Genomic DNA, 24668 nt, shown 5'->3' with positions numbered 1-24668 from the left:
TCTCCACAAAGCCTCGCTGGCTTCTTTGAGAACATTCTCCAGGTTGCAATTCCACAGTTGGCCCTGGTGAACACGGCTTTCCTCTGAGTCCCACCCCTTCCCTGGCCCTGAGGTCACCCAGCCCCTGCCAACACCCCGCCAGGTTGTTGCAATGCCAAGGTTCTGAGGAGCCTTATCAAAAAAAATCACGCTTTTCAGTGGATCGTTTTTTAGCACTTAAACGCTGCTGAATCCTTCACAACAGCTTCTTTTACTGACAATTAGGGGGCCCCTTGACAGGGTGAATCGTGCTGCTCTCAGAACAGATCACAAAGGGATAATAAGCACCTTAAACCATGTGGAAAAAGAAATGGAAACGGCCTGCCCACGGGCAGGGAGACTGAAGCTGCCTCTGAAAGGGCCACGCGGGGTGCACAGCTACCCCAGGTCAGGGATGACAGATTCCAGAGAATGATAACAGCAAACACTGACGCAGCACTCACTGTACACCAGGCACCATCCGAGCACTTTACATCTGTTACAACCCTAGGAAGCAGCTGTTGCTATCACCATCCCCATTTCACTGATGAGGAAACTGAGGCTCAGAGAACTTGCCCGCATTCACACAGCTAGTTCCCAGGAACGCATATGAGTGTGGACCAGAGTCTGTGCTCTTAACCACTGCACTCTGCAGATATATTACTCAAATAACTTCTGACCCCACTGTCGAGTTTCCCATAATGCAGGAGCATACCCACATCCCTACGAACATTTGGGTTTTCCGAGTTCTTCTCTTGGGAAGGCAGCGCTGGTGCAGGGAGTAAATCACTTGCAGTGAGGAAAAGAAGGAATGTAGGGGTGCAAGATAGAATGTGTAGGGTCGGGGGGCTCCGTGCATGAGTGAATGAAACAAGATGGGAGTGAGTCACTGTACAGTAGAAAAACATGCCAAGTCAGGTGCAATGGGAAAAAACGACCCTCTTCTATACCGTTGTTTTTTCTTTATTAATATACAACTGCAGAGTCATTTCTGCTTGTGTACGTGTGTGTGCACAGGTATGTGTGTGTTGACAACCCCAGGCTGCAAAGGTTTAGAAATAAGGCAGAGTCTGGCTAAACAAGGCAGGGGGCAGCAGGAGGACTCCCCCCATTAATGGGAGGGTCACAGGCAAAGTTCCAACTAGAGGATGTCCGGGCATGCCAGTCTGAGTTTCCCCAGCATGTCTGCTGCTGGGTCAGCCGCACCAGAGCTGGCCAGCCCGAGACTGCGGCTGCAGCACCAGGAGCCTGCAGGGGCCAGGGCCTGAACTCCCGGACTGCAGAACCAGGGGCCAGCTGCTGGTCGTCAGCTCTACAGGGCCCAGCCTGGGCACCAGAGACATGAGGGCGGTACAGCCCCTGCTCCTGGGAAGGGGCTCATAATCCCAGTCCATTTCCCCTTCTTGGTGCAAAATGTTCTTCCATAGATTCTGTCCATGACGAGGGCCAAGAGCAAGCAAACCCCACAGACTCAGGGCTCCCAGGGGAGCCGATAGGGAGGGCTATCCCTTTAAACAATGGACAAGACCTCTCCAAGGATGCCCTCCCAAGTCCCCTGCCGCCAGCCCCAATATATCACTCACATTAGTGGGTTAACACAGTGCTAGGCACTGTGTGGCCACAAGAAGCCCAAGGTGATCGTCCCTGCCCCACAGTTCTTACCACCTAGCTGGAGAGTCACAGAAAAGGAAAAAAACAACTGAAGACAACACGTAGTGAAGCACCATGTGATATGATGCATGCCACCCATGCTGCGCGCTCCAGGAAAAACTTCCTGCAAGTAACAACACGGATGGACTGAGAGTGGGGAAAGCAGGAGTCTAGGCCTGTAAGCTGCTTCCTGGGGCCCCAGGAGGGTTGCTGCAGCTCCACAGACCTGAGCTCCCTCTTCAGTATCATATTGGACTAGAATGGTGATTACCGAGTTGGGGTGGAGGCGGGAAGTAGAGCATGAGACACTGGGAGAGCGTGGTGCATTATACAGGATGTTTGGAGACCAAAGAACTGCAAAGGCATCTCCTGGGCCAAAACAGGGGCTTCCTGTAAGGCCAGGTCCAAAACTCCTCTCAGACCCAAACCACCAGACTTTGAGGGTGACTTGGGTTTGCTTGAAGAGACAGGAAGTGAGGACCCAAGCACAGATCAAGGGTGGGGCAGGGCAGGGCCCAAGGGAGAAGCAGTCCTGTCCTGGTGTGTGTGGGGTGTGTGTGTGTGTGTGTGTGTGTGTGTGTGTGGTGTGTGTGTGGCTGTGTGTGTGTGTGTGGGCATGTGTGTGTGCCTGTGTGTGTGTGGTGTGTGTGTGTGTGGTGTGTGTGTGGGGGGGCGTGTGTGAGTGTGTGCCTGTGTGTGTGTGTCTGTGTGCATGGTGTGTGTGTGTGGTGTATGTGTGGGGTGAGTGTGTGTGTGCGGTGTGTGTGTGGTGTGTCTGTGTGTGGGGTGTGTGTGTCTGTGTGCATGGTGTGTGTGTGTGTGGTGTGTGGGGGTGTGTGTGTGTGCAGGGCATGTGTGTGTGTGTGTGTGTGTGTGTGTGGTGTGTGGGGGTGTGTGTGTGTGCAGGGCATGTGTGTGTGTGTGTGTGTGTGTGTGTGTGTGTGTTCAGCATGTTCAGCACCAAGGACAGCACCCCCACGTGCTGGTAGGAAAGATGGTGATGGACCCCCAATATTTTAATCTTCCTACAATAGAAAGGCCTGAGGCAGGAGAACAGCAGAGCAGAGACCGGAAGACAGAGCCTCCTGAGTAGTACCAGAGCTGAGTTCAGGAGCAGAAAAGGCCGTTCCCTTCACTCTGGAGCTTTCCTGTCTGTCTGTCCAATCTGTCCCTTCTCTCTCTACCCTCACTGTCTTTGAATTAAGACCCAAAGCCCAGGGAGGAGTGGGAGATAATGACTCCCTGTGGCCAAGTATATTTCTCCAGTCTCTCGGCTAATTAATCATGCCTTAGGATTTAAATGGCAATATTATTAGTACCTACCCTAGACTGGGCCACAGCAGAGCCCACTTCTGGTTGGCTGCCTGTCCAGCATCTGCTAAAGTAATGGGGGCCCACTCAGCTGTCCCTAGCCCCATACCTTGCCCATGCCTCTGTGCACAGAAAGGATCTCATCCTCCAAGGCTCCTCACTAGGAGGCCTTCTTGGAACTCTCCAGTTGCTGGAGATATCTCCCTTCCTGCCAGCGCCAGACTCAGAACCACACAAGGCCAGGGAGGGAAGGGGCTGAGAGATCCTCTGGCCCAGGGCTGACCCAGGAGTTCTGCAGAGACGCTCCCAGAGTGATGAGGTGGATAGAGTGGAAGAGAAAGCAGGTGGGTTCCTTCCCCTGCCTCACCAAACAGTTCTGCCCTTTTGGTTTTCTACATGAGACTTCCTTGAAAGACTGTGATGAAACAAAAGGTTCTGTACTTTAAAAAATTTAACTTTTATTTTAGATAACTGTAGATTCACATCTAGTTGTAAAAAATAATAGAGATCCCATGTATCCTTTACCCTGTTTCCCCGCCAAGGAAAACCTTATAAAAGTATACAGTTCAGATCACATCCAGGGTACTGAGAGCAATACCCTCTAGAATGCTGAACATTTCCATCGGCACAAGGATCCTTCCTGCTGCGTTTTTGTACCCACCCACTTCACCGTGCCCCCCTCCCCTAATCCTGAAGAACTGCTCACCTGCTCTCCATTTCTATAATCCTGTCATTTCAAGAATGGTATAGAAGTGGAATCATAGCGTATGTACCTTTGGGGGATTAGCCTTTTTTCACTCCGCATAATTCCCTGGAGATTCATCCAGGTTACTGCATGTGTCAAGAGTTGATTCCTTTTTATTGCTGAGTGCCAGAACTTACTTAACCATTCACCTGTTGAAGGACATCTGGTTTATTTCCAGCTTTTGGCTATGACGAATAAAGCTGCTATAGACATTCAAGTACAGGATTTTGTGTGAACATAAGTTTTCATTTCCCTGGGATAAACACCCAGGATTGCACTTGCTGGATCATATGGTACTTGTAGGTTTAGTTTCATAAGAAACTGCTTTCCAGAATGGCTGTACCACTTAACATCCCCAACAGCCACGTGTGAGTCATCCAATTTCTCTGCGTCTTCACCGACATTTGGTGTTGTCACTGTTGTTTGTTTCTTTTTTCATTTTAGCCATACTGACAGGTGTATAGAGATACCTTGCTGAGGCTTTAGTTTGCATTTCCCTAACAGCTAACAATGAACATCTTCTTGTGTGCTTAGTTGCCATCTGTATATCCTCTTTAGTGAAAAATGTCTCTTCATGTATTTTGTACATTTTCTAATTGCATTGTTTTCAATGCTGAGTTTTGAGAGTTCTTTACATATTCTAGATGCTTGTCCTTTGTCAGATATATGTTTTGCAAAATCTTCCCCCTCTTTGTAATTTGTCTTTTCATGCTCTAAACAGGGTTTTTCCCAGAGCAAGAGTTTTTCATTTTGATGAAGTCCAATTTCACATCTCAGCGTTGACATTTATTGTCTTCATTCATTCACTTTGAAATCTTCCCAATTCTTGGTATGACAAATGATTTTTGATTGTAATCAGGACACTTTCATGTTATGTAATGAGACTCTGAATCTCATTTAAATCTTCTGTTTTAACTGGCTTTTTGTGGTACCACTCTGTCAGGGGAAAGGGGGGGTGGGCACGACCTCAGTACTGTCAGTGGAGCATTTGTTATGGCTCAGTGGAGGTAAGAGTTCCAGGACTCCACATGGTCCCCACTGACCCTGCTATGGGGGCCTCACGACCACCGGGCAACAGTGCAAGTCCCAGCTCTCCAGTAGAACCTCCTCTGACTCATGCCAGCAGGGAGGGGAGGGGCACCTCTATCCTGCTGAGTGGGGGTGGGAGTCCAGGTTCCCCACATGGCCTCCAACAATACCATGGGGGCAGGGAGCTTCTTACCAGCCAGCAGAGATGAAAGTCACAACTTCCTACTTGACCTTCTCTGACGTCACACTGCTGAAGGAGTTAGGGGGCCGCATTACAGCCCGGAGAGTGTGGAAGTCCAGGTTCCCACTGGTTATTTGCTTGTGACGGTGGGGATGGTGCTACAGTTTTTTTCTGTGCTGTTTGGCTGGAGTAGAGCAGCTATTGTCTAAAAGTTTTCTATCTTGCTAGACCTAAGCTTCTATTCTTTTCCTGGACCTAAGCTTAGAGAGAATAGGCTTTTATTGGAACTTTCAAAAAAAAATATCTGTGTCCACTGGCATTTCCTGGTTACCCACATCTTCAGCTTCAAGTCTGGGATATGGGAGGCAAAAAGAAAACCCACGGAGGTCACTCCTGTGTCAATACTCAGGTCCCAAGGTCCCTAGCTGGTCTGCCTTCTCTCTCTGTTTCAGAATCTTCTTATATTTGTTTTATATAGAATGTTCAGGGTTTCAGCTGTACTTAGCAGGAGGAATATAGAAAAGAACATCTATTCCATCTTCCCAGAAATAGAAATCTGTATTTTTAACAAAACATTTTGATGACCTTAAGTCTAGTTCACCTCCTCATTTTTCAGAGGAGAAACTGAGGCTGCAGCTAGATGACGTATCTCACCAGTGATGGAATAGCGAGTCAGAGGTACAGAAGCCAGGACTCACGTCTCCTCACTCCAGTCCTCCAGTCAGATGCCGTTACCATGACAGCATGGCTCCTCCCCCTCCATGCCCGGGTATCTGACCTCCTCTACAGACGCCAGCTGCAGCCAGCTCCCCTCCTCCCGGTATTCACACGCGGCTCTAGAATGTTGCTTGTCCACTCGAGAAAGTCCTCTTTCTCTAAGCAGACCCTGGGTACTCTGAGGGCAGAGACCAGGCCACATGGCTCATACTGTTTACAGCGTGGGCTCAACGAATAGTTGCCGACTGCTCTCCCTATAGAAGTCAATCATCAATATTGTTTGGTAAGCGTTGTATCCTGGTTCCTCCAGGTGAGCTGGAGCCAGAAGTCACTCCGAGGACGGGGACAGATGGCATCTTCTGGAAAAGAGAGGCTCACATGCTGGGAGCAGCAGAAGTACACAGATCATGCCATGTTCAGTTTGGGGAGGCTTATTAGGAGGAAATATAGTCTATGTTTATGGTGCTCCCAGAAAAGTAACCCAGGATGGGACAGGACGTGGGAAGCAGTGTGTCATGTCCCAGACTTCTTAGCGCTGTGGTTTAAGTGCCCATCTCCCGCCCCGCCCCCATGCCCACTCTACCCTCTACATACACAGAGACTGCACCCATTGCCTTCACCATCCCGATTCCTGGTTCCTAGCATGGTGGCTGGCACAGGGGCCCTCAACGATGACGTGCTGGTTGGATCAATGGATGAAAGAACAAATAAATAATCAAAGGAATAAATGAACCACAACAAAAGGGAATAGCTGCAGGAATGAGGTTGCTTAGCTTAGAAAGCAGACTTGCCATGGCAGACTGTGGGGGAGAAGCCAAATAGCCACGCACAAAAGGAATCAAACTAAATCCATCAGCTGGAGTTATGAAGAGGTGGTCTGGGCTGAATCAAAGACCGACATTGTTATCAGTGGAGCTGCCTCACATGCTCTGAGATGCCTTGTGAAGCAGTGAGTTCTCCATTTCTGGAAACGTCCAGCAGCCCAATGGCCTCATGAAGCAGGGGGATCCTGCACTGCAGGGAGTTGGATCAGGTGACCTCTGAGCTTCTTCTCATCCTGAGAGCCCACATCTTCAGGGTTCACTGGAGACCTGCCTAGCTCTGGATTTAATGTGGTAAAGGAGATAAGGGGGGGCGGAAGTCAGCCACAGCCCCTGTGGAGTTTCCACTAGAAGTGGAGCATGTGACAATCATTCTAGCCAGTCACCAACCAGTTCTGGTTTCCCTGGTCCAGGCGTATAGTAGGATTCTCCTATTTAGTGTGTTTATGGTTGGGTGGGGCCATGTGACTAGTTCTGGGCAACAAGCTAAGAGTGGAAGTGATGTGTGTTACATTTAGGTTGGAGCGTTGAATTGCCTCCGGTGCTCTTTTCCCTCCGTCGTGGCAACTGCTCCACCAAGCTGGGTCCTAAACGGATGGCTTAAAGTTACTAAGATTCAGAGCTGTTTGTTACTGCAGCATTTCCTAGGCTATCCTGACTGATACAGGGGGACAGAATTTACCTGTAAGGAACAACAGAGAAAATACAAGCCATGCAAGGTACACAAATGCGTGGGGTTGGACAGCAGCTCCAGCAACTCAGCGGGGTGTACAGACACCCCATCCCCCACCACTCTGGTAAAACCCAGCACTAACCAACGACTCCAGCTGTGCCCACTCCTCCTGTCTAACATCCCAACATCATGGCCAACTTCAAGTCTCTGCTAGCACCGCTTCTTCTCTCTTCACCTTTTTCTCTCTTCCCTTCCATCTGGTCAGACATCCTACCCATTCCTGAAGGCACAGATCCAAGTCTCATGTCCTACAAGCCATCTCCCTACCCGCAGAGAGCAACAGGGCCATTCCTTGGGATGACTGCAGTGTCTGTGCTCAGGGCATCTCTTTGGGGGTCTTACCGTGTGTGCCTTTAGTCTGTCTCATGTTCACTAGCCTCTGCTCTACAAACAGGTAGTGAACTCAAACGCTCCAGCTCATATGTGAGCCAAGCTCATAGCAGGTGGTCAATAAATGCTGAGTGAACAGAGAGCAGTGCCATGAACATACACATGATATTTCTTAATTATTCAGAGAAGCTGATTAAAAATCTGGGCACTTTGACTCAGATATCATTTGTACTGAGTTTTTAGATTGGCTCTGAACCAGATACTATAATTCCTCAAGGGCAGCAAGATGACTGGCAGAAAATTCCTTCTACCCTTTTCTGTGGGCCAGAGGTAAGCAGTGCATTTGAGGCTCACCTCTGCCCACCATCTGTCATCTCTTGGGTCACAGTCAATGCTGACATGTAGGATATACCTAACCTGCAGGTTGACACAGGCATCAGGGTATGTGGGGGGAACAGTAGAGAAATCAGGAAAATCCAGACCTGCTGATTTTAGCAGCCATTTGGACCCACTTCATGGAGACACAGAATATAAACAGTGAAAGATGTTTCCAGAGAGGCTCAGAGGAGTCTCATTTTGTGGAAGAGGCATTGGAGTGCACGCCACACCTGGGTCAACATCTGGTTCTTCTGACCCCTGGAACAAGGCTCTTTTCACTCTCTCCTGATGCTTCGATCTGCTACCGGGCACCACAGGTGGAAGAGGGGAGTGCCCTTCTCTCCGCACTCTAGGGAGTGTGGGATCACAGCCTGTCAGCCGGGACTCAGGACACCATTTCTGACACATCCCTACCTTTCCCAGGGCTTTGCATGAACCTGCCTGGTAAGACGTGTGCTCATCAGGTTCCCAGCAAAGATCCCATCACTTGCTCGATAGCCAACACCGTGGGCCAACAAGTCCTTCGGTCAGGAAGTCCTTCTCAAGGTCTAATCAGAGGCACTGCTGCTGTCCGGCACATCAATTTCCTTTCCTTGGCATTTCTGTGCCGATGGAGAAGACCTGTTTGCGCCTGACTCCACACAACCTTGCACCCGCCTTCAGCTTCCTTCCCTGAATGCTAAGTCCTGGGCCGGCACCTGGGGGTGTCGTCTAAATGCACTGGGCTGCACTCTCTCATATCAGGTGCCTTCCTCTAAATCATCTCCGGGCACCTCCCCTGTTACAATAAGGTGGAAACTGTATTCCGACCTCCTGAGTAAATGACTAGGTGGTGGATGAACTCTTTTGGAAAGATGCTGTCAGGACGCCAAACAGTCCCCAGTACAGCCGAGTCCCGACTACAGGCGGTTAACGGGCCTCTTCAGGACTATGTGGAACCCATTTTTTGTTCTGGACTCTCTGAGCCCCCTCCTTCCATCTCATGGGACTCTACCTACCCTGGCTTCTTACCTCTACGTTGTGCCTCTGAAAGCGTTCAGAGAAGGCAAGAGTTTTTTTTGGTTTTATTCATTAATTGAAACAACAAAAATAATCCCAGTGCAAGACTAATCCTCAAATGGTGCCTGCACCCAGCTCCTCATTCAGTGCATGGTCTGCGACTCACCACACAGCTTCCTGGGCAGAATGCAGCACCTCAGCATCCTCCTGTGGGCCCCACTGTCCTGGGTACACGAGCCCAAAGTGGGGCAGTCAGGGAAAGTGCTAGAGCAGCCACCCCAGTCTCAATCTAGCCTCAGTTTCCTCCTGAAATTCTCCCCAGGGGTGAATGTGGGATAGTAGAGCTGCCCCATCATCCCAATGACTTCCAAAAGCTCAGCAAAGTTGGTGTGGCCAGAGGAATAGGACCCGCTAGGGAATGACTGCGTAGACCGGGTCTGAGCCATTTCAGGTATCATTATTGAGCACCTACTGTGTGCAAGGCCCTAGGCTGGGTGGGGGGGTGGTCAGGGAGGTAAAGGGAGCCCTGGTGGCACCCAGCTCAAGGCCCACCAGCAGGCTGAGGGGACAGGCAGGTGTACATATGGAATATCCGGATCACACCATGGATTAGTGTGCAGGTGAGGGTGTCTGCCTGGTGAAGAGGGTACAGCGAGGAAGCCAGTGGGTGCTCATATGAGCTGGTCCAGTGTTCCTACATCTGGTGGACCAGGCTGAAGGGGCCCTTGAAGGCTGTATGGGCAGCAGCATCCCGTCAGAGCTGCCCCCAGCTAAGGCACACTTCAGCTGGTAGCTCCCTGGTTTCCCCTCCATCAGGGGGCCGCTCCAGGGCAGGGTGAAAGGGGCAGCTGTCTCTGGTAAATTGTGGGGTTTTCCTTATGTCACTCAAGGGATGCTGACCGGCTTTGATCCCTGCACCGGAGGGCATCAGAAGATGGCTGCTTCACTGACTTCCCTAGCGGTCCAGTGGTTAAGACTCTGCTCTTCCACTGCAGGGGGCGTGGGTTCCATCCCTAGTCGGGGAGCTAAGACCCCACATACCGCGCGGACAAAAAATTAAAAAAAATTTTAACTTTTAAAAGAAGATGGCTGCTCCTTGAGGGGACACCAGAGGCTCCTGGAGACGAAGCCCAGGGTGGGTGCTCCCACTGGCAGGAATGTGGATGTGGACGTGAGCCAGCACGGGCCATGGGACAAGGGCAACACCCCAGAGAGGGCAGAGCATGAGAAACAAGGAGGCTGTCCCAACACGGCTGAGCTGCCATGCCAGCCCTGAACACCCTCCCAGGAGGGTGGCAAGAGAGAAAGAGACTTCCGTCTTGCTTACAGCACTCTATTGTTCGTACCCTAATTAACTGAGTTATGTCTACAGTCAGGCCTTTCATCACCGAACCAAGGTGATGACCTCAGGAGACCTCATTTCAATCCTGTCTCTCCGTGCAGCGCGGGGTACAGCGCCCGGGGCCTTCCAGGAGGGCCAGCCCGATGCCACCACCTCTGCTCGGCCTGCCCGAGTGCCTTAGCTCTGGGCCACCTGAGGTCTGGCCACGCTGTGCACACTGTATCTCCTGCCCTGCACTGGGCATTCTTTTACACATTATCTTGTCCTTCAGGGGCCATGCTCCAGGCCACTACCAACACTCCCCGGCTGAGGAATCTATGAAAACTCCCTCCGCAAACACCCTGAGCTCTTGGGCCCGCTGAGCTTTCCTCGGCTCTAAGCAGCTTCTCACGGCACAGGGTGTGACCTCACCAGGACTCAGGCGGAGCAGCCTTCCCGCTCCCCACAGCTGGCTCGCCGCATGGGGACACCACGGGCTCTGAATCCAGAACACACAAGGCACGTGGCACGTGGGGCTGAGGCCGTGGCTGTCCCTCGGTGCCCCGGCTACTCTTCCGCTTCTTGGAAGCAGATGTCTCCCCCTTCCTCCCTCTGAGACGATCAGACAGGCTACACGGGGGCGGTGGGAGTGCCAATGGCCCCATGGCCTGTAGGAAACCCCTACTATGAAGCCTTCGTGTTCCGGGCACATCAGGGAAGTAAAGCGCGTTTACATCCTGAGAGCCCGCCTCACCCTTCCTGGGGCTCGTCCCCTATAATGGACTTATGCTCAGTTCCACCTGCCAAGAAAGGACCTAACAGGAGCCTTTTACAATTTCTTCTTTAAGTTCAGTTGCATTTCGTTTTGCATTTCATTCAGCCCCTGCTTACCCCAAGCCAACTGTTCAGCTGCTTCTAAGATGGGACTCGGGGTCAGCTGGTCTTCATGGTGCCAGGGTATCCCTTCCCACAAGCCCCCGGCCCTGGCCAACACCCCACCCACCCTCCTCCAGGGGGTGAAACCAGCTGTGAAAGGACAGCTCAGAGTGAGGCAGGCAGATGAGAAGCAAGTGGAAGGATACGCCAATCTCATCCCCCTGGAAACCCGTCCAGAGTGATGGGAAAATGGGACCAGAGAGAAAGGGTGGGGAGAGGGGACCCAGAAAAGAAGATAAAGGAGTGAGAACAAAAAGGAAGACTCCGGACGATTCCAGAACCAGACACCTACTGACTAAATAACAGAGAGCTGTTTTTTCAGTCTCTCATTTACCAGCCTCTTATGTCCCCATCCAAGACTTTCAACCCTTCCCTGAAGCTCTCTCTCCGATTTTTGAGACCCCAAATCCAAGTCCACCTTTGCTGCTGAAGTGTTAAGAGAATCTTCATGTAGGAAACCCCAGATAATTGGCAGACACTAGTGACAGTGCCCCTGATGTGTCAGGCCTTCGGCCAAGAGCTGGAGGGGTTTAGGGAGTATAAACGGAGTCCATGACCAAGCACCAGCAGTCTAGTGGTGAGGACAAAAGACCTCCATAGAAGGCTACCTACTACAGGAAGACAAGGTAAAGGGCCGATGAGGGGACAGGACAGGCAAAGACCTGGGTTCAAGTCCCAGCTTGGTCAGGTCATGACACCTCCATGGACCCCAACTTCCCTGTCTGTAAATGGCATGGAGAAGCTAGAAGGATCCTCAGAAGCTACCGAGTCTCCTGGTTTTTATACGAGGAAGCTGAGGACACAGAGAACTGCCACCAAGTTTGTGGCAGAGCACCCCACCCTGGCTTTATCATGGCCTCCTACTTAAGAATCAACGAAACACACACACAAGCATCTTGTCATGTGACAGAACGGTCCAGGGCAGCTGCCCCGACACCCCCCCCCCCCATGGTATAGCAAAGCCCTACAGCCTAAGAAAGATCTGGAACTGAGGCCACTGCCCACCTTCCCTCACGAAAGAATAGAGAAGAGTTAGTTTCATCAGCACCAAGGACCGAAGTCAGACACAAGCAAGTGGGCCCAGGCGATGTGTCAACACAGGTGCTTTGGAACTGGGAGCAAGTTACTGCGGAAGCCCATAAAGGCTCCCTCATCTCTCTGGACAGGTGCAGTGCGAGGCTGGGCTGGGGGTTGGGGATAGACGGAGTTTTCGGTCTCTGATCCCACCATCTCCCACAGGTGGGACGAGGTATCAGCAAGAACAGCTCGACAACCAGAGGGTGTACGGGACCTGCGGGTCACCAGGGACGGCTCTCAAAGAGCAGCTGCCTCCTTCCCTCCGGGCCACACGACCCGCACAGGGGCCCCCTCAGGATCTCACAGGGAAGCAGCAGGGGGAGAAGCAGTGGACTCCAGCCTGGTCCCAGGAAGCTGGTTGGCTTCCCTCACACCCACAGCCTGCCCCTTCCAGTCCTCTGAAGACCTGAAGCAGAAGCGATCTCCAGAGTGCCCCCACCCCACCAAAACCCTGGGACCCATCATCATCGCTGATGTGCGAACCTCCAGTTCACTCATTTTACTGCTGTATAATATTCCACCGCAAGGATGTATCACAGATCACTCACTTTATTGCTGTGTTACAGTACATTGTAAGGATGTATCACGTATCATTTATCTATTCTCCTCTCAACGGATCAGTAGTTGTTTACAGATGTTTGTTATTATAAATAATGCTGCTACTAAAAATAAATCTTATGAATCTATGTGTTCTGGGCAGGGAGGGCTTCACTGTGGGCTGCATATTCAGGGAGAACTTTCCAGGGGGCAGACTGCACCCTCCCCTGTCCCATTTCCCGCACTCCCACATCACCACCTCTCAGGAGCACCACGGTGAACAGCCCAGGAACCCAGACAGACAAGACCTCGATGACCCCCAGATGGAGCACGGAGCTGGCTCCCTACCTGCTGCAGGGGGGCTCGCCCTCGGGAGAAGGAGTAGCTGCAGTCCAGCTGATCACTGCAGTCCGCCGTCCACTGCAGGGGAGAAAGGAGTGGTCAGTGATGGCAGGACACACAGGCTCATCCTCACTCTGCCCTGGCCCCCCAGGCACGGTCCCGCCCTGCTGCAGTAGAGCCAGTATGAAATCCTGCTCAGCCATTTTCAAAGACAAATCTTTCTGTACCAGCAGGTCCCACTTGGCATCTCCCAGTGCCACATGGAGGTGACCCTTTGGCGTATGTGTGGGGAAGGCAAACTCATTTCCTGCCACCTAAGCCCACCAAAGTGATGAAGAGCCAGCTACCTTCCAAAGCCAACCAGACAACACAGAGGGTAAATATGAGTTTTGAGAAACCAGCACCATGTTTGACCACCTAACCATGCTTCAGCCACACTAGCCCCCTACAGTGTCAAGGCTGGAGCTAGAGGAGAGGCATGTATGTGTGGATCATACCGTACACCCAGCCCCAAAGTACGGTGGACCTGTGGACTGACAGGAGAGCATGGCATCGGGGAAGAGCCCCAGACTGGCCATCAGAAGCCCAGTCCCACCACTGACCTCAGGGGCCTCATGTGTCCCAAAGTGTGATATGACAACTACCAGTGTAACGGTCCTCAAACCCTGCCGCCTAGGGGGTCTCTGGGTCCTAATCTCCACCCACTGAATCACTCGCTGAGGGCAGCACCTGTCTTCTCCATTTTGACAAGCTTTCCAAGGGATGCACCAGAAGTTTGAGAGCCACTGAAATCCACGTAATCTCTCAGGCTTCACTTTGTCATCTATAAAATGGGGACAGCGAGGCTGGGTGACTCTGCAAGGTTGAAATGAAGGGACTTTGTAAGCTATACAAAATCTATATATAGATACAAAGTAGTAGTAAGAGTACAGCTCTTCCACGGTAATGTGTTATCTATATATCTGGTGGTGCTTTTATCATTGTGTTAAATGTTAGGTAGGCTCTCCAGCTCGCGCTGAACATTGATCTTGACCTACACCTGTATGAGTCATAAAAAGCAGAGGAGACCAATCTCTCTCTGTTTGACACACTTGGTCAAAACTGTGCGTGAGTGTGGATGGCTCAAAGCCATCACCGTCCTGGATTTGTGAAACCTTGGCTAGACACACCCTCCCCCGACTGTGGGTCAAGGGCGTGACCTTTGTATAGGAAAGACATTTTATTACAACGCCGATGATACAGGCTGGTACAAGTGCACCCTACAGCAGTGCTGGCCAACGAACAGGAGCCGCAGACATAATTTTAAATGATCTAGTAGCCAGATTTAAAGAAGAAAAAAAAATTAAACTTAATAATGCATTTTATTTATCTCAATATATGTTTATCTCAATAGGTAATTGATATAAAATGATCAATGAGATATTTTACATACTTCTCTCCATACTAAGGTTTTGAAATCTGCTTAAAGCATGTCAATTTCAAGTGCTCAAGAGCTACGTGTGGCTAGTGGCTGCCCTATTGGACAGCACAGCTCAGTTCGAAGGAACTGGCAAAGGCAAGGTACCAGTCCCAAGAGAGTGTGCCCTCAGAGCCACTTCTTGCCCATCCCGGCTCTGTACTGCAGAGGGGCTGAACCCTGCAGGCTCAGCTGGCTCCCAGCTGGGCTGGGCCAATGGGAGACAGGAAGAGAGAGAAGCCGCGGTGTTTCTCCCCCATCTCTCTATGCTTCAGGCAGCATTACCAGCAATGACTGGGTCTCCTTCAAGGCTCCAGCCTCACCAGATGGGCCCTCTGTGCACGACCCCTAACGCTGGGCTCTGGCAATACCATCTCCTCCCTTTGTGCCTCAGGCCTAGAGGTGGTAATGGCTCCTTGTGGCTGTTTAGTTTCTCAGCTCTTTTATTATCTGGGTAACCAACTCCCTGGGCTAAATTCCCTCTGTCTGGATATGTGTAGTCTCAAAGCATCTCTGCAAAGATATTTATTAAATTATAGGAGAAGAAAAGGGAAAAATGAGAAATCTATCAGACACTACCTTAAACCAAGTGATCAAGGATAATGTCATCTGTAATAAAACATATTACAGCGTGGACTTCCCAGCGTAATGCCCTGAGAAGGGCCATGTCACTCCTGAGGTGTTCTTGCCAAAAATGCACGATCTCAATATGATCGTGAGAGAATATCAGGCAACCCAAACTGATGAACTTTCCAAAAAATAAATGACCAATACTCTTCAAGTGTCAAGGTTGTAAGGATAAGAAAAGACCACGGGAGTGTCACAGGTTGGAGGAGAATAAGAAAGCATGACAATTAGACGCAAATTTGAATCTTGGAACAGAAAAAGGACATTAGTAGATAAACTGGTGATATTCAAATAAAGTCTCATTGTACCAATGTTAATTTCTTAGTTCTGATCATTGTACTACGGTTATGTAAGATATTCATATTAGGGGACAGGTACATGGGAGCACCCTGTACTATTTTTGCACCTCTGCTATGAGTCAAAAGTAACTTCAAAATAAAAAGCAATCCAGGGACTTCCCTGGTGGTCCAGTGGTTAAGGCTCTGTGCTTCCACTGAAGGGGGTGCGGGTTGGATCCCTGGTCAGGGAACTAAGATTTTATACACCGCGTGGCACAGCCAAAAAAAAAAAGTAATCCACATATGTATATATGTGTTTATATATATATATTTGTAAACTATTTGAACTACTATAAAGACAATCCCTCTGCTTTACTGCTTTCTATACTTGAGTGGCTTCTCCCTTCCTGGTTGGAGGCTGGCTGACAGCGGGGAGGATGGTCAAGGCACGCAGTGACTACCGGCCCGGAGAGAACTAGATCCTGCACTTCTCGTCCCATCCCAGGACAGCCTTGCAGAGAAGCCTTCCTCCAGTGGGGCATCCCAAACACTTCAACCCCAGCTGCATACTGCTGACTTGATGTCTCGCACAGAGGTGACTTGAGGGTGGGCACACCTCCTCCTGGGGTCAGCGTGGTCCCCGCATGGTCCCTGGCAGGGCGGGGATGGGGTGCAACACTGGCTGCTCCTGACAGGCGGGCACAGAGGGGCAGCTGAGGCTTTGTGCACAGCCACGTGCCACCTCAGCCCCCTGGCTAGGCTTTCCCAGAGCGATTCCAAGCTCCGACGAGACTGCTCTGCTTTGTCAAAGGTCATCCTTAACTTTACACTGGCCAACCTTCCTGAGCACCTTTGGTGTGGGACCTGCCACCGGCGCTCCCTTCACAGGGGAGGTGAGATGTGCAGTAACAGTAATGCGGGGAGGGGGAGGGCGAGACTGAGAAGGCACAGTGTGCTCTCGGAGGGATTCCCTAGGGAAGGAAAGCAGTTGAACCCAGATCCCTGAAGAAGAGTGAGCCCGAGTGTGGACATGGCAGGGGAACACTGGCCAGCTCAGGGGTAGAGGGCAGCAAGCAGGACTCTCCCGCTAAGCGGTCAGAGACTCTTCCTGGGTGGAAAGAGTCCGAAGGCTTCTGTTAGGGGAGGGCGTCATCAGAGCTGTGTTAGAACAGGCTGAACGGGCCCAGAGTGTGGGTGTGGGGAACCCACTGGTTGGGAAGCTAGAGTCCAATATTTCCACTGGGAGAGCAGGCAGAGACAGAAATGAAGAAGTGGCTCTGAGAGCATCACAGAGTTAAGCAGTGAACTGAGGGCTGATGTGTTTAGGAAAGCTAGCAAGATAGTAAAGTCCACAGAAACCCACCCCACAGACCCAGCCATGGCCCCCAGGGAAAGCTTTTGGGGGAGGGAGTGTGGTCCAGCTGGGTCCTGCTTTCCTGACCCCCGGGGAGGAATTAAATGTGAGTCATTGCAGTTCTCCCAGGAAGTTGTACCATGTGGCATCCAACCCCCCCCCCCCCCCCCCCCCCCCCCCCCCCCCCCGCCACATCCGCTGTCTGCTGCTGCCTGACCACAAGCCCCTGGGAGCGCTCCCTTCCCTGTTCAAAGCTCCACCCCTGCTGGGATGCTGCCGCCCACGTTGTCTTCTTTCTTCTTAGGCTGCAGTCACCACCACCTCCCTCCCCTTCGCCTTTTCTGAGCCGCCGCCTAGAAAATTCTCCAGACACAGACCTTCCGGGAGCCCGTCCTTATCTGTATGAGATGATTCCAGAACAAGAGAAGGGCCCCCTTGGGGAACACTCTCCTCGGCCCTGCCCCTATACCTGGTTCAGCCAGGGCATTTCTCCTTTGAGGTGAAGGGCTTACAGCTGGGAGCAAGTTCTCTGGGAGGTAAGGTGGCCCCTCCTGAAAAGGTCGTTGAACACAAAGAGGCAGGAAAAGTGGGAAATCTGTATGTATGGGAACAACGAACATGGAATTCACAAGAGTGGTTTTGGGCCTTCACCATAACTGCTATAATTTATTTCTTAATTTAAAAAGATGAAACAAAGATGGCACAGGGTTAAGGTTTAATAAGCGGGAGTACAGCTGTTTAGTCTGTACTCAAAACACATGCTTATTCCATTATTCTCTGCTTCTATCGGTACACTTTAAATGCTTCATGCTAAAAGAATTAAAATCTTATTATCAGTCATTTGCACCCCAGGATGGACAGTATTTTTGGAGCAGACTTGATGGAGGACAGAGGAAGCCACTGAAAGCTGAGGGAGGATGAGCGAAAAGGGAAAAGCCCCAGGCTGGGGGAGGCTGAAAGTGCTAAGGATAAACCGCCCCCTCGGGTGGTGTGTGAAGTCCCTGGGGATCGCCATTCCAGACATCAAAGTGTATCAAGGCCAGAGCCACACCGTCAGGCTGAATCAGCACAGGAGGAGAGGAAGAGACCAACTGATAAAACCAAACCCATAAACAAACAGATGTGCAAATGGGAACTTAGTATGTGATAAGGACAGTGTTTCACATCAGGGGAAAGGAGAGACCATCAATAAACACAGGGACTGAGACAACCAGCGAGCCAGCGAGGAAAAAATGACCCTAGAATCTGCCTCCCAGTACCACGGACAACACATTCCAAGTTGGTTAAAATCCAAGATACAAGTTTTAAACTCCATCAAAGCCTAAAATTTTGTGTGACAAAAGAAATCACAGACACAATTAAAGGCAAGTGAGAGGCCACTTGCAACATGTGTAACGAAGGACACATCCCCAGAAAATATAAAGATTTCATTTAATCCAGGCACTATTCTAAGCCTGCTACTTACATTAACATTTGCTCCACATAGATCCCAAGGCCCATGTATTACCCCCACTTTGCAAATATGGAATTTGAGGCACAGCATGGTTAAGTAACTGAGCCAGGGTCACACAGCCAAAAAGTAGCAGAATGAGTAAAGGGGATAAATAGGTATTAATTCAAAGAGCCAGTCAAAATGTTGGAAACTCAGTGTGACGTATGGTCTTGCGTTAGATGTTGAACCAGAAATTTTTTATTGTAGTAAAATATACATAATTGAGCATTTTAAATATTTTTAAGTGTACAGTTCAGTGGCATGAAGTACATTCACACTGCTGCTCACCATCCAGCACTCCAGCTCCATCCGTCCCCAGCACTTTTTCATCCCAAACTGAAACTGTCCCCCTCAAACACTAACTCCCCATCCCCCCTCCTCCAAGCCCCTGATACCAACCATTCTGCTTTCATTCTCTATGAATTTGACTCTTCTACATGCCTCACAGAAGTGAGATCATACAGTACTTGTCCTTTTGTGTCTGGTTTATTTCTCTTGGCATAAAGTCCTCAAGGTTCATCCATGTTGTAGCACGTGACAGGTTTCCTTTATTTTAAGCCTCAGTAATATTCCTCTATGTATGGACCACATTTTGTCCATCCAGTCATCCGCTGATGGACACTGGGGTTGCTTCCACCTTTTGGCTATTGTGAATAATGTTGCTATGAACATGTTGTACAGGTATCAGATCAAGCCCTTGCTTTCAGTTCTTTTGGGTATATACCCAAAAGTAGAATTGCTGGATCATATAGTAATTCTATGTTTAATTTTTTGAGGAACCTAGAATTTTTTTTTAACTTTTGCTATAAAGGATATTATTGAGAAAACTGGTGAAATAAAAGGTCTATAGATTAAATAATAGTACTGTATCAATGTTTATTTCCTATACTGTAATTATAAGAGAATGTTCTTTTTATGGGGGAGTATTATTCCATTGTATATATGTGCCACAGCTTCTTTATCCATTCATCTGTCGATAACAGATTCACTTTGTTATAAAGCAGAAACTAACACACCATTGTAAAGCAATTCTATTCCAATAAAGATGTTAAAAATAAATAAATAAAATAAAATACGATTAAAAAAAAAGAATGTCCTTGTTCTTAGGAAACGCACAGTGAAGTGTTTAGAGATAAAGGGAAAATCTCTCTATGTACAGAATCTATTGATCAATCGATCTATCTATCTATTGAGAGATGAGAGAAAGAAAATAAATGTGGTAAGATATTAACACTGGAGAATCTGGGTGAAGGAATTCTTTGTCCTATTATTATAATTTTTATGTACATCTGAAATTATTTCAAAGTGAAAAATTATTTAAAAAGCCATCTTATCCACAGCTTCTTAATCAAGGGGGTGCCAGGACCCCCCAGGGGGGCGATTCGAAGGTCTAGTGGGAACCACTGCTCTCACCCAACGTCCTCTTTTCCCGGCGAAGGGCCTGAGAGGAGATGGGGACAGCCTACAGATGGGAGCTTCTCAAAGTCAGGAGCTTGTTCGACTGCTTCCTCTGGGCTGGCACAAGGGCTTACTGACCAGGAGAGGGGGAACAGAGGAGGTGGGAGCAGAGACGGGCTGGCAGCTCACACTCTCCTCCACAGTGATACTCCAGGAAAACCTTGTGTGTGACGGGGAGGGGATGCTGCCCAAAGGCTGAGATTTGAGAGAGGGAGAAAGGCTTCTTGCTCCGATCTTAAGACAAACGAACTAACAAGAAACCCAAACACCTTCTCTGCTATGGAGGCAGCTTAACGCAGCGATCAGGAGCCTGAGCTCTCGACGCAGCGAACGTGAGTTCATATTCCTGCTCTACCTCTTACGCTGTCCCTTGGGAAAGTCTCTTCCTCCCTCAGACTACTTCCCCCAAGCTGTGATAATGACAGAAGCTGCCAGAGCAGAGGTTAAGCGTATGGCACCTGGAGCAAGATCATCTGGTTCAAACCTCACACCGACCACATACGCACTGTGTGACCTTAGGCAGCACATTCAACCTCTCTGTGCCTCTGTTTCCTCCCATGTATGCTGGCAACACTAACAGCACCTTCTTCACAGCATTGTGACGTAGAGTAAATGAGTTACACGGACACCCCTCTGTGTCCTTTGGTAGCTCCTCCTCATGGCCCCAACTTCCTTTTTTTTTTTTTTTTTTTTTTTGCGGTAGGCGGGCCTCTCAGTGCTGTGGCCTCTCCCGTTGCGGAGCACAGGCTCCGGACGCGCAGGCTCAGCGGCCATGGCTCACGGGCCCAGCCGCTCCGCGGCCTGTGGGATCTTTCCGGACCGGGGCACGAACCCGTGTCCCCTGCATGGGCAGGCGGACTCTCAACCACTGCGCCACCAGGGAAGCCCCGGCCCCAACTTCTTAGAGCTCAATCTTTGACCCTCTTGTCTAAGCTCCCTCACTCCTTGGGCTTCAAATGCCACCCACATGCTACTATTTACAAATGTGAATCTCCAGGTCATTCCCCTCTTCTGAGTGCCACTTTGTACATCTAACTGCTTGATCAATATCTCAACCTTTCACATCCAAAACCCGAATTCTTGACCTCTGCTCCCCCAATGCTGCTCTTCCAGGGTCTTCCATCTCATTTCTGGAAAGTCTGTCCGTCTATAGGCTCAGGCTATTGTCAAGGTCATTCATTAGAAAATCATGTTATCTGTGCCTTAAAGTATGAGAATCTGACCACTTCTCACCACCTCCACGGTGCCACACAGCTCCAATTCACCATCACCTCTGACCCTGACCAACAAAGGACTTCCTGGTCCCCCTGCTTCCTTTCTGCCCCACCCCTTGCTATAGCCTATTCTCCACACAGCACCCAGAGTGGTCCAATTTAACCAGTGATACCATGTCCCTCCTCTGCTCAAAACCTCCCGGCGTCTCACCGATGAGGCCCCACAGACCTGGCTCTTTGCTCCCCACCAGACTGGCCCCCAAGCTGTTCCTCAAAGTGGGGTATACTCCCACAGCAGAACTGTGCCCTCAACATCCCCTCTACCTGGAAGGCTGGTTCCTAAGTGACCTCAACTCTCACCTTCTTCAAATCTTTGCTCAAAAGTCTTAAGTAAGCCTTTGAGACAGCCCAGCACCCCGCCCTTTCTTGCCTCCTTCATGTGTATCACCTAACATCTATTTTCTTCTTTGTCTATCACCTGTCTTTCTCCAACTGAAAGTAAGAGCTAGGAGGACAGGGATTATGGTCCATTCTGTTCATGACTTTATCCCAGAGCCTAGAATGGGGCCTGAATGAATCATTCTTAGCTATAATTATATTTCACTATTTAGCCAACAGTAACTGGCAGGTTTAAACAATTATACTTTATGCAAAAACCACCAAATAATGTGTAGGAAACCATGCTAAATAAACGAGCAAGCTAAAAGTGACATGTATGCTAGAAGTTCAACTCTTGAAAGGTGTATTAAGAAAAAATAATACACAAAAATTACACTAGTTTTTAATCATAAAATTATGGTGGGGACTTCCCTGGTGGCGCAGTGGTTAAGAATCGGCCTCCCAATGCAGGGGCCATGGGTTTGAGCCCTGATCTGGGAAGATCCCACATGCTGTGGAGCAACTAAGCCCATACATCACAACTGCTGAGCCTGTGCTCTAGAGCCCGCGAGCCACAACTACTGAGCCTGTGCACCTAGAGCCTGTGCTCCGCAAGGAGAGAAGCCACCGCAGTGAGAAGCCCACGCACCACAACGAAGAGTAGCCCCCGCTCGCCGCAACTAGAGAGAAGGCCCGTGCACAGCAACGAAGACCCAACGCAGCCAAAAATAAATAAAATAAATTAATAAAATTTAAAAAATAAATAAAGAGCTAAAAACATTAAAAAAAGAAAAATTCTTCCTTTAAAAAACAAAATTACGGTGGGCTTCTTTCTCTGTTCTCTGATTGTCTCTGTTTTTCCAATTGTTGCTTTAAAAGTAAAATAAAAATTTAACCTATTTAAAAAATGGCTGGTAATCAGATGAAAAAGTGCTCAACCTCACTAAAAATTGAGGAAATGCAAATTAAAGTGACAAAAGACCATTTGTCCCAATACACTGGTGGTCCTGTGAATAATGCAACAGGCGTTTGGAGAGCAATTTGGCAACAGCTATTAAAATTGATTCTACTTCTCAGCGTCCACCTAAAGAAACAGTTTTATATGTGCAAGATGAGGCATGTTCAGAAGTATTCACTGAAATAGCTTGTATTTCCAGGGGAAAATCTGGAAATAATCCAAATGCCTAGCAATAGGTAAATGGTTGAACAATGGGACATCCATACTATGGGCAATTGTGCAGCCATTAAACAGAACACAGCAGATGTACAAGCCTGGAGGAGTCCCTAGGGCATACAGCTATGGGGAAAAGGTGAGTTATTGAACAACATATTCACCAGCCATGATATATGATTGTGAAATAATATATTTCTGTAAGTAGTATTTTACATACACACACACACACGCACACACACACACAAACACACAGGTAAAAGCACTGAAAAGGTGAGGAAGTTAACTCATCATTCCAGTGGGAGGTAGGGTAAGACAGTGGAATGAGGACGTAACTAGTCAGCATTTGAATTCTTATGTACCATGAGAATATATGCATACAGTACTTGTGTAATTAAAAATAATTTTTTTTTAAATAAGGAGAAGAATGAGTCCCCACATTCACACCCCACAGGTCCCCTTAAACTCACTTCCGTTAAGCCTTTCATAGATGGTCCACCATTGATCGCTTCCTCCTATGAGCAAAGATGACAGGGAAAAAGGATTCAAAGGACAGGAGGAGGTGAGGGAATGGGATAAAAGAGGGATGAGGGAACAGTGAACAGGGAAGGCAGAATGTAAAGAAAAATGTAAAAAGAAAGAGAAGGAAAAACATTGTGAGAAAGCGACATCATGCCCATCTGAATCCATCCTACATACATGCATGGTCGCATCTCTCTTGTAAGGTCTCTGTGCATGAGACAAAACCCAGGACTTCCAAGTGCCTGAGAGCATCAAAAAGAACTACAGGAAGTTCTCTTCACCCTCACTGGCTCTTCATTTGACTTGCAAACAAGCATTTAGTGTAAAACATGCTTTCATTAAATGTATCCACTCTTTACAATGGCCCTACGTTCTATCCTTCCAAGGGAAGGCAGCTGGACATGGAGGGGTAGGAAGGCAGTCAGACAAGTCCACCTGTGGCTGTGGTCGTCAACCTGAGCAGAACATCAGAGTCACGTGGGGGTGGATGAGATGCCAATGCCCAGGCCCCTCCCCATTCCACTCAACTCTAGGGTGGGATCTGTCCAAGCTCCAGAGCAATTCCAACATGCAGCCAGAGTTGTGAACACCGCGTTGGTGATCCACAAAACCATCCACTAACATCAGAAGTGCCAAACTACCCCACATATAACATCCCAATCTCTTCCACAAAAGGTTAATGGTCAATGAGATTTGGAATCCTAATTCTCATTCCACAGGGGGAAAAATAGACTAACTTCCCAACAGCCCGTTAGTCACAGCTTGTACCGAGCATGGAACCAAAAGTAGGTGGGGAAGGGGTGGGCACCAGGGCTCAGCTCAGCCGCCACCAAGCAGTGGGGTTTGGCCATTTTCCATCTCTGTGTCTCAGTCTTTTCTCCTGCAGAATAGGGCTATAATCCCCCTCCTCCCAAGGACACAGTGAGGACAGCTCTCAGGATGTGCCTCTGGGGACTTGGAATCCACTGGAGGACAGGCACTTTTGAAATGTGTGGGTGTGGGTGAGGGTGTAATTTTAAATTGGTACCCAAACATGTTGGGAAACTTAGAACATACATTCTCTTGGTTACTCTTGTAGGAAAAAAAGGACACTTTTCTGTCTCTCTCTGTTTCTTCTCTATCTCTCTCCCATCCATCCATCCATCCACCCATCCGTCCATCCATCCATCCATTTTTCTTTCTAGTTATTGATGGGGGAGGGGTGGGGGAGAACACAACTTTACAAGCATCATGAGGTATTTTCTTCCTGAGTGTCAACTGTCATCTCTCAGATCCTAAAAAATGACCTCACCCACTGAAAAGCAACATTCTTCTCCACTCCCTCAAGTTTTCTCAAGGTTTCCAAGATTCTTAACAATTTTCTCTCCCAGAAACATCAAAACACCACCACAGACAGGCAGCCCAGGACATTCTCTGAGGTTTTTTATTTTTGTTTTTGTCTTTGGCTTCCATTTAAAATAGTCATCAGATTAAATAAAAACAAGCAAAAGTGCTTTAGCAGAAAGATTTCCTGTAAAGCTGTGTCAATAGAGATTGTATTTTTTAAAGAAGTGTGTTATAATAACACATCTAACCCTGGCCTTGCTTAGAGTT

At 49.1% G+C, this 24668-nt stretch overlaps 1 protein-coding gene across 5 annotated transcripts in view; it reads right to left on the bottom strand.

The window, feature by feature from the left end:
• CTIF (cap binding complex dependent translation initiation factor) overlaps positions 1 to 24668 on the bottom strand; it is a 307707-nt gene that overhangs the window by 206519 nt on the left and 76520 nt on the right. For 3 of the 5 annotated variants that reach the window (XM_089895159.1, XM_022584518.2, XM_022584521.2), the window contains 2 exons: positions 23024 to 23068; positions 13132 to 13203 (listed from right to left, as the gene is read on the bottom strand). In XM_089895159.1, coding sequence (XP_089751285.1) covers positions 13132 to 13203; positions 23024 to 23068 — 117 coding nt within the window. The remainder of the gene's footprint in view (positions 1 to 13131; positions 13204 to 23023; positions 23069 to 24668) is intronic. The other 2 variants (XM_022584522.2, XM_022584523.2) reach the window with 1 other exon arrangement.

This window comes from Delphinapterus leucas, chromosome 14 (assembly GCF_059928025.1).
Source record: "Delphinapterus leucas isolate spDelLeu-1000000601 "Yukka" chromosome 14, BTC_Dleu_Yukka2, whole genome shotgun sequence".
Taxonomy (NCBI): domain Eukaryota; kingdom Metazoa; phylum Chordata; class Mammalia; order Artiodactyla; family Monodontidae; genus Delphinapterus; species Delphinapterus leucas.
This window is presented reverse-complemented; position numbering and strand designations above follow the sequence as displayed.